At 45.3% G+C, this 9,808-nt stretch overlaps 2 protein-coding genes across 2 annotated transcripts; one reads left to right on the forward strand and one right to left on the reverse strand.

Annotated features, from left to right (window-relative positions):
- Window positions 1-341: 341 nt before the first annotated feature.
- LOC125532332 (pathogenesis-related protein PRB1-3-like) lies at window positions 342-1,076 on the forward strand. The gene has a single exon (XM_048696434.1). The coding sequence runs from the start codon at window positions 342-344 to the stop codon at window positions 1,074-1,076; it is 735 nt and encodes a 244-aa protein (XP_048552391.1).
- Window positions 1,077-2,714: 1,638 nt separating this feature from the next.
- Window positions 2,715-7,002, reverse strand: LOC125532319 (UDP-glucose 4-epimerase 1). The gene is made up of 9 exons (XM_048696433.1): window positions 6,611-7,002; window positions 5,862-5,911; window positions 5,231-5,366; window positions 4,184-4,285; window positions 3,845-4,072; window positions 3,619-3,703; window positions 3,431-3,513; window positions 3,230-3,321; window positions 2,715-3,114 (listed from the first exon to the last, which is right to left on the reverse strand). Exons 1-9 carry the CDS (start codon window positions 6,803-6,805, stop codon window positions 3,030-3,032), a joined length of 1,056 nt encoding a protein of 351 aa, XP_048552390.1. The 5' UTR covers window positions 6,806-7,002; the 3' UTR covers window positions 2,715-3,029.
- Window positions 7,003-9,808: the final 2,806 nt, after the last annotated feature.

Below are 9,808 nucleotides of genomic sequence, written 5' to 3' on the forward strand. Positions count from 1 at the left end.
TTCAGCTGACGGCCGTGGTCCGAACTCTTAAGTTTCTGTCTTTAGTTACAAGACACCCATGTGATGTGATGATTGACCGGTCAACTCCTGGGAAGTCCTTAGTTTGCCGGGCTCACAGGAAGTGATTTGGCTGGGTGGTGCATGGCAGCATCCAATTCTGGGGACGTACTGCATGCATGCTTGTTGCTTGGCAGCAAAAGGCAGGCTAATTTTGGTACCAAAAAGCATGCAAGTTTAAGACAAGTAAGTTTGATCCATTCCACTGCATACGGCCGGCCACGAGAGACAAAGCGCAGCAAGCAAGGCAACCAAAGCAAAGCAAGGAGATCATATCATCATTCATGGCGCCCGGCGGGGTTGTGCTCCTCGGCCTCCTTCTCCTGGCGCTGGTGGACGCGCTTGCCGCCGTCCACATCGACATCGCGGCGGCCCTGTTCCACTCGCACGACCACCTCGGGGGCAACAAGCACAAGGACAAGCAGTCTTCTTCCTCGCCTTCGTGGCCAGACGGCAATTACCTTCCGCCGGCGGGCAACAAGGAGAAGAAGGACAAGAAGGAGAAGCCTTCATGGCCGGACGGTAACGCCGCGGATTTCTTCGCGGAGGCTGCCAAGAAGGGGCTGCGGTCCTTCACCGGCGGGCGGGGCGGGTACAAGACGATGACGACGGAGTTCCTGGACGCGCATAACCAGGTGCGGGCCAAGTACGGCGTGCCGCCGCTGCGGTGGAGCAAGAAGCTGGCGCGGTACGCGCGGCGGTGGTCGGACGCGCGGCGGTTCGACTGCGTGATGATGCACTCGGTGGGTTCCCCCTACGGCGAGAACGTCTTCTGGGGCACCGGGTGGGACTGGAAGGCCGTGGAGGCCGTGGGCGACTGGGCCAGCGAGTCCTCCTTCTACGACTGGCGGGCGCAGGCCTGCCACCCGGGCCAGGTCTGCGAGCACTTCACCCAGATCGTCTGGCGGACCACAAAGTACGTCGGCTGCGGCCGGGCCGAGTGCCTCGCCGGCGGCGTCTTCATCACCTGCTCCTACGACCCGCCCGGGAACTGGAAGGGAGAGGTGCCGCTCACCTAATTCTTTCTTTTTGTTAATTCATTCAGTAGTAGCCCATTTGCCTCTTCATATTGGGCTGGGCTGGGCTGGACTACACCTCAAGTTTTCATTTTCTTTTATTAGCGGACTAGCTTGTCTTCTTAATTTACTCGACTTTTTTTTACTTAATTTACTCGATTTGGGACTAACATTTTTTGATCTGCCGGGCTCTACATTGTGTAATGTCTTTGGCCCGCGACAACTCAATTTTAGCTTTCAGTCGTTTGGTTTTCATTACTACTCCCTCTGTTCCTAAATATTTGTCTTTCTAGAGATTTCAACAAGTGACTACATACAAAGCAAAATGAGTGAATCTACACTCTAAAATATGTCTATATACATCCGTATGTGGTAGTCCATTTGAAATCTCTAAAAAGACAAATATTTAGGAACGGATGGAGTAATACTCTACGCATACTTTTTACATCACACCATCTCACCATGCTATATATGGATATAGGCATCTTCGACAATATACGAAAATGATACACTTCAATTCCTTGCTCAACTAAAAGCAACCCTTGTTTTTTTTGGAGTTCCAACACGTGCCATAGTCTAGAAGCCCCAAACACAACACCTTTTTTCTTTTCTTAAAAAAGACAAGTCATTTTCGTTAATTAAGGAGAAAGTGAGAATTGGCAGTTAATTTGCGGCTAGATCACCAAGTACATGGATTGTAGCCAGGCTGAGTGCCACGCAGGCGGCGTCGCCCCGACATGAAACTGGAATGGCGAGGCGCGCTCACGGGACCTTCTATTTGACGCTCTATTCGTCAAATATGGACGTGATGCATAGAGCACATCCCGACTGGGCCGACCCATTGCCTGCAACATTGTAGCGGTGTGCATACTGTGCCAAGCGGTTTTTCCTAGCATTTTTTAGTCAGTTATTTATTTAGTTTCCGAAAAACAGAATATATATTTTTAGAGCAAACATTTTTGGAAATGCTTGTGGACTATTTTAAAAATGTCTGTGGGATTTTTTGAAGAAACACTGATATTTAAAAAATCTGAATATTTATGAAAAGTGTGAACATTTTTTCGAAGCTGCAGAAAGTTTTTGAATTACAAATTTTTCAGAAAAATTTGAACATATATTACAATTTCAATTTTCTGAATTTTTCCACAAGAATAGAGAAAAATAAAACAAAAACGTAGGAAATAAAAAAAAAATCAAATTCAGACAGTCCCAAAACCAGGATTTCAGCTAAATGGGCGCCCATGTCTGCAAGCGTCAATTTGATCATTTTGATGCTAATCTTTTGGGCCACAAGTTTTTTTTTTTTTTTGAGAAACACACACTTTCATTTCTATGATCACACCAACGAGAGACGTGTCTCAGAAGAAAAAGAAAACAACGAGAGACGAAGCCAATACAACTTGATGGACTCTCTACTAACCAAAGCGCCAAAGAGTCTGGAATAATCCAGGACCACCAAGAGCATAGCCATCTGAACTATGCTCGGTGCATCTTGAGCAACAAGACAAAAAATAGACATTTCATGGTTCCAGCACGCACCAATAATTCAGCAACAGAGTTCATTCAGCACAGAGATCACCAATAATTCAGCACAGAGACCATATGTAGAAGCAGCCAATTCAACTCAGGGTAGACCAAGAATCAACAAAATGAACCAAGCATATATATTTATATCAGTAGGTAAAGTAAGTTATTCCATGAGCGACAAGATATATATATATATTTCTACGAGGCAAGGGAACCAACCTTATTTCTTCTACTCCATAAGGGAGATTGATATGATTAGCTTTCTAACGCGAACAATATAATTAATTATAAGCTACTGATGGATCCGATCCGACTCACTCCCTATACACATCACTAGTACTCTTCTTCTCTCTGTGCTCTGTGGTGGTGGTGGATAAATATATAGATGAATCATATGGTGTATGCTATTACTACTGGCTCTGGTGTCTATTAATCGCTGGATCCGTAGCCGTAGGGGTTCTTGCTGGCCCAGTTCCACAGGTCTCTGCACATCTCCTCCACCCCATACTTGGCCCTGTTCATTTTCATCACATCATCATTGTTATTGTTATTGCCTTGTGTTGGTTACACCATCCATCACAACCAAACTCTCGAGAAAATAGCAACCAAAACAACAAAGAGTAACTTACTTCCACTTGAGCTCCTTCTCTGCTTTGGCGGTGGCAGCGTACACAGTCTCGGCATCTCCAGCTCTTCTTCCAGCATAAACCAGAGGGATTTTCTGTAAAAAATATTAGTATTGGTATCAGCAAAGCAAAGCAAAGCAAAGCATATAAACATATGCATGTGAGATGATGATTCTACTACTTTCTGTAAAAAAGTTGGTTTACCTTTCCGCAAGCCTTCTCGAATGCGGCAACCATCTCCAGCACGGATGTCCCCTTTCCAGTGCCCAGATTGTACACTTCGCACCCTGCAATTAAGCGCAAACCATTCATTCATCCGTTAACAACAACCATTCTTCAGTTAAGTATAAGATCATTCATTGTCAGCTGTCATGTTCATGGTTGGCACGCACCTATTCTGTCAGAATCTTCGTAGAGCTTCCTCAAGGCGGCGATGTGGCCGTCAGCCAGGTCAACAACATGGATGTAGTCACGTACCTGCCATCATGTGTTGCATACCAATACTAGTTAGTTAGAGGCAGCAAGCTCTCAATTATGCACGAATGAATGATTGATTGATTGATTGATTCATCAGTTGGTTGGTTAGTTAGTTAAGGGTTGGATGTTGCACATACATACCCCTGTTCCATCCTTGGTGTTGTAGTCGGTCCCATAAACCGTCAGCGCAGGCCGCCTCCCGACAGCGACTTGCTGGACATAGGGCATCAGGTTGTTGGGGACTCCAAGGGGGTCTTCCCCGATGTAGCCGCTCGGGTGAGCGCCGACTGGGTTGAAGTACCTCAGCAGGATGATCTTCCAGTCAGGGTCCGAGCGCTGGAGGTCACGGCAGATGTCTTCAATGACAAGCTGCACACACACACACACACACACACAATGTACTTAGTGAGCAGCTGTGCAAGAGAAATATCTGTCATTGACAGGCGACATAAAGCAAGCCATAGTGGCTCTGGGTGGTACCTTTGTTCTGCCGTAAGGGTTGGTCGCCGAGAGCGGGAACTCCTCGGTGCAGGGCACCTCCTTGGGCCACCCGTAGACAGTGGCTGATGATGAGAAGACAAGCTGTGGAGTTGAAATGAAAGCAGTTTATTAACATCCAGACCAGATGATGATGATGACAACCATTCGATTCGGTGTACTTAATCATATGCTTATACACCTAGGTAGCAGCATAACTAATTGATGCTGCAGAACAGAGCATATATGGCCTGCAGTGCACTGTAGCGCCGTCCTTAAGCCTAACTTATTCAGACCCAACAGATAACCAACTGTAATGAAACTGTCTGCATCTGAACCCAATAATGAAGGAATGCCTAACTAGTATGCTGCCAAGGTATTTGCATCATTGGTTATTGCAGAACAAGTAGGAATGTGTAATGGGATGTTTGCTTGAGCCTACACACACCAGCATGCATGCTGTCTATTGTTGAGGCTTGATGAGAGAGTAAACAAAGACCAGCTTTTATGTTAAAACCTTTGTTTCTTTTTGACAAATCCTAGAGACAGACAAGGACCAACTGTAATGAGAGTGTTTGCATCTGGCTGTCCCTCCCATTGCTGTACTGTAGTCGAGAATGCCAAGGCCATTGCTGTAGTATTGCCTAGTGCAGAACAAGCAATGGGCCTGAACCTAGGCCACACCGTCCATTATTCAGACAGACAGGCCAACTGTTAAAACCGCTATTTGTTCCCCCTACAATTCCTACACATACGTAGATACGTACATACGTACATACGTACATACATACATACATAGAGAGGCAGCAACAAGAAAAGAAAATGGTGCTAGGCAACAAGAGAGGCAGCGCAAGCAAGCTGGGACCGGCCGGCGGTGGCTGCGCATCAAGTACAGTACGTGATGGAAATTATGAGACACCTGGACCAGACAGCCCAGCGAGCGGCAAGGCTCTTGCTCGTTCACTCGTATCCTGTGACCCAACAATACAATACAAATACAAATACAAAAAGGAAAAAAAAAAGAAAAAAGAAAAGGCGGGTATGTGGTACCTTCTTGCATCCATGTGCTGCCATGACTTGGAGGAGGGTGATGGTGCCGATGAGGTTGTTGTCGTAGTAAAGCAGGGGCTTCTCCACGCTCTCCCCGACGGCTTTCAGCCCGGCAAAGTGGATCACAGCCTCGAACCTGCTCGACCAGACCAGCCAGATGATGAGCGATGAGCATAATAAAACAAACACCCATAGCTTGATTAAGCCTATTTTATTATGCTAATATGTTGTTGATCATGACGGTCTGTTGGACAAGTGTCCGTCCAATGCATGCATGGGGAGAATGAATTAAGGAACGAATATGGAAGAGCATAACCGGCAGGTCCAGCTGCAGATAGCTTGGCTTGCTTGCTAGAGACAACTTTCCAGCCAGCCCAGCTCGGCTTGTACTAGTAGCAGATGACACCTACCGACGACGACGATGCAGAAAGAAAAAGAGTCGTATTTGGTATAGCAGATACGGCTGGCTGGCTGGCACGACGGCCGGACGGACGGACTAATCAACCTTTCATTTGTGGACTCAATAATATACTGTAGTTAATTATTAATAATAAGCCGAAAAAAGATACCTTTTTTTTGAGGGAAAAAGTAGAAGATAGCTTTTTTTTCTGCGGAAAAAAGTAGAAGATACCTTTGGGAGGAGAAGATTTGGTCGAGCGCCTCCTTGTCACGAAGGTCCACCTGCACCAACGCACGCACGCACATATTATTGCATTATACGTATGCAGCAAAATAAAATAAATCATCAATAATTTGATAGAAGAAGAAAATTTGTACTAATTATAGGAAACCAATTGGGCTGACACATGTACGTAATGAATCCGTCCTTGGTCAATCAAAATCTCCTTATTTAATAGATGAGGCAAATCTTATGCCTCCGTTTCGAAAAGAGCAACGGAGGAAGGAAGGATGGTCAATTGCGGTTGCGGGCGGCTGGAGTTGGGCTGTGTCCTGTGTGGATGGAGACACGCGTTTTTTCCCTCACATGGCGGAGGCGGAGGCGGAAAGGAAGGAAGGAAAATCAACCAAGAAACAAAGAAAAAAAATAAGGCACGCAGGGTGTGACCCGCCGGAATCGCGCGGCTGGACTTTCTTTCTTTCTTTCCTTGTTTCTAGAGAGTTGTAGCTACTTGTGTCTATCTTCTTACTAACAATTACAATTACAAGAAGAAGAAGAAGAAGTTGCTTGCTTATGAGAAGGAATAGGATGGAGAGAGGGCAAGGGAAGGGAATTCCCCAATTCACGGTTGACGGGACCGCCGGAGAAGGAGGATGGAATCGGAATCGGAACGGAAACTGAATGAAGCGACCGCCGGAGAAGGAATCGGAATCGGAACGGAAACTGAATGAAGCAACAGAAAAAACAAACAGAGAGGGAACCTTGCGGAAGTCGAGGCTGTTTTGCGGGGCGTTGGCGAGTTGTCGGACGCGGCGGATGGCCTCCTCGGAGGCGTTGTCGAGGCTGTCGACGACGAGGACGCGGAAGCCCTGCAGGAGCAGCTGCAGCACGGTGTGGCTGCCGATGTACCCCGCGCCGCCGGTCACCAGGATCGTCCTCAACACCGCAGACACCATCTTGTTCCTTGTTCTGATTCCTCCTCGACTCTTTCTTTGGGTTTTATATATCTGGGGTGGGGGGTGAGAAGGGGAAGTTGGTTTCTCCTCTTCTTTGGCCTGAGAGATACAAGAGCGGTTTGTTTCTTTCTTTCTTTCTTTCTTGCTCTCCTTGCGATACAAGAGCAGTTGCAGGGAGGAGGCAAAGCGAGCGCAGGGTGGGATATATATGGAGGAGTCGACAGGGGACGGCTCCCACCACATCGAGGCCACGGAGAGGACGATTCCTGATTCCTCCAACGCAACGCTCCTTGGCATATCCTCCTCCTTCCTCTCTGCTCTGCTCTGCTCTGCTACAATATGGGCCGTACACGTGTACCATCCGCCATGGATCATCATAAAAATCACCCGCGTCATTCATTCCTTCAATCACCGTCCTCTACATCCATCTCTTGTGGATATATATCACCATCGATTACGATTTCTTTCCCATTATATATTCTTATATACTCCAGTATTAACTACACGTTACCAGAGCCCATAGCCTCCGTCCCTTTCATCGGAAAGAGTCTCTCTCTCGCACCAGTGTCCGTCCATGTGTAGCGTTTATTTTTTTCCTCCTCCCCACAAAAAAATATCTCGGCATATTCGTGTAGACCAGGTTTTCTATAGAATAAATTTTGCAATTTACAAAAAAAGAATATTTTTTGTGCACGAGGAGCAAATTCTGTACCCTACCATTTTTTTTTCTATATACCACTAAATTAGGACCTTCATCCAGCCTCAATCTCCGTCAGGAAGTCATCGTGCTAAGATGATCCCATAGGGCCAACGCACCAGAACAACAACCGTCGCGAAGAAGAGAAGTTTAGATCGAAAGGATCCGAATAAACCCATCAAAACAACCACCGACCGAATCCTGCGAGATCCGCCGGAGACACACCACCACACGCTCTCAGACGATACTAGACACACCACCGGGATGGAGGCTAGTTGGAGAGAACCTTATTCTATCTTCAAGCTGCCGTTGTCTCGCCTTCCTGAGTAGGACACAAACCCTAACAAAACTTGAAAAAGCACCTAAAAACGAAGCCCTCCTGCCGGCAAGGGCCAGAATCCACCGTACACTCATGGCCCTAAGGCCATAGGAGACGTGGCAGACCAGCGGCGCCGCTGACGGAAGGCAGGAAGCCCAGCCGTATTTCCTTGGAGGAGAGATGAAGGGGGGAGAGACACACTCGGCTGTCCAACTTTTACCTTCCTTCGTCTTTCCAACTGTCAACTACAATAATGTTTGCCTCCGATGAGGGAGGAGCGATGACGGCGGAGCGTCTTCAGCTCGCTTCAATGCTTGTACTCGTTGCTTTGTGGTCTACATATATTGCTGTAACTTTTACTTTTATTGTTCTTTGTACTACCTTAAGAGTTTTTTTTTATGAATGGATTGGTTGTTTTTTTTCCTGAAAAAATATCATTGTAATATTGGATTGTCTAAAAATAAATATAGAGATTTGGCTCTCATTCTCGAGAAAGGAGAGAGTATCGGAAGCTTGATAAAAATGAAAGCAAATTAAGTGGTAATCAAGGGATCATCAGGAAATATATAATTGATGGAGATAAGATGGATCGGGTCGGTCAACTAGCTCGTATACGTACGCAAAAGTAGTAGAGCACGTAAGTGGACGTGTGCGGATGAAGCGAGGACGTATCCTTTTTCACCAGGACACGGAACATAGATGGATTGACGTCTGCTGCAGGTGCAGGTTACTTTGTGCTCAGCCAAAACCCATAACTAAAGATACAAGAAACAAAGTCAAACCACAAGGAAAGATTATTTAATACTCCCTCCATAAACTAATATAAAAGTGTTTAGAATATTAAAATAGTGACCTAAACATTCTTATATTAATTTACAGAGAGAGTATTAGCTAGGTTATTAATGGTTGATTAATTAGAGGAAAAGGTAGGGTCAGTAGAGTATTACGTAGAGACGAGTACAAGAGTAGATGCACAAACGTGTAAAGTCTAGTTGCAATGACCCTTTTTGCAAAATCTATAGAGTGCTTTCGTATTTTATTTCCTTTTGTGTTCTCTTTAGAGGTTTGTATATTGTCCCACGAAAAAAAGAGGTTTGTATATATGTGTTGCTATCTCTCCATCTTTTTCTGTCATATATCGCCACCAAATTGCTATTGTCATCATTTACTACTGCCGCACATCATCCACAGACTGTTACATATTTACATCCACCCATCTATCCCATCACAAGTGACCCTCTAAGCTCCTTGCATTGAGACTACCTTATTATACTAGACAATGCCCCACGCGTTGTTGTGGGATTTTCCGATGACTTGTTTGACATATGATGGTTGAAGAATATTAAGGTCCAGTTTCATATGACAATGAATGTACATCAGAGCTCTGGAAATTCATAACATATTTGGTATTCATGATACCTGAAAGTATTAATTTTCTAAAAGAACATGAAAATATGATGGTACGCGTCTCGGCGTCTGCCTACTATGGTCGGCCAAATATTCATAGATCTAGCAACGTATGTAGAACTTAACTCACATCCATGGAATTATATTTGTTCAATACTGATAAGTGTTTCACTCACAGTTTTTGATAAGAATGTACAGAGACAGAGGTAACTGAATGAATAATTAAAAAATGTGTGATATTCTTCTACCATTGCTCGGTTCCTTCTGCAGTTTGGGATTTCGCCTTGCGCTTTTTTAGTTTCCCAGCTGATCTCGCTCCTTCTCTGCTGACTAACAACGTGGAGGACTGAGGGGCCGATTGCCATTTTAGCCACCTCGCAAAAAAGACTTACATGCTTTGGTTATGCTACGTTGGTGCCACCTGAGGAATGAAAAGAAACGGGAGGATCTTTAGTTCCATAGAGATGTGGATGGCTGGCCTCCACAACTTAAAGCATATGGCATTACATACACAATTTCTTTCATCCACTCTTCTAATTTGTAAATATTCTTCATGCCTCCAATCTTCCATTTTATACTT

The sequence above is a fragment of the Triticum urartu genome, chromosome 1 (genome assembly GCF_003073215.2).
Source record: "Triticum urartu cultivar G1812 chromosome 1, Tu2.1, whole genome shotgun sequence".
Lineage (NCBI taxonomy): Eukaryota > Viridiplantae > Streptophyta > Magnoliopsida > Poales > Poaceae > Triticum > Triticum urartu.

Excerpts from the sequence above, each read along its gene's own strand:
- LOC125532319 (XM_048696433.1), bottom strand. The coding sequence starts at position 6,805 with ATGGTGTCTGCGGTGTTGAGGACGATCCTGGTGACCGGCGGCGCGGGG. Across the intron at positions 5,912-6,610 it reads ACAGCCTCGACTTCCGCAAG|GTGGACCTTCGTGACAAGGA; the intron begins GTTCCCTCTCTG and ends GCGTTGGTGCAG. Across the intron at positions 5,367-5,861 it reads CAAATCTTCTCCTCCCAAAG|GTTCGAGGCTGTGATCCACT; the intron begins GTATCTTCTACT and ends CTGGTCGAGCAG.
- LOC125532332 (XM_048696434.1), top strand. The coding sequence starts at position 342 with ATGGCGCCCGGCGGGGTTGTGCTCCTCGGCCTCCTTCTCCTGGCGCTG.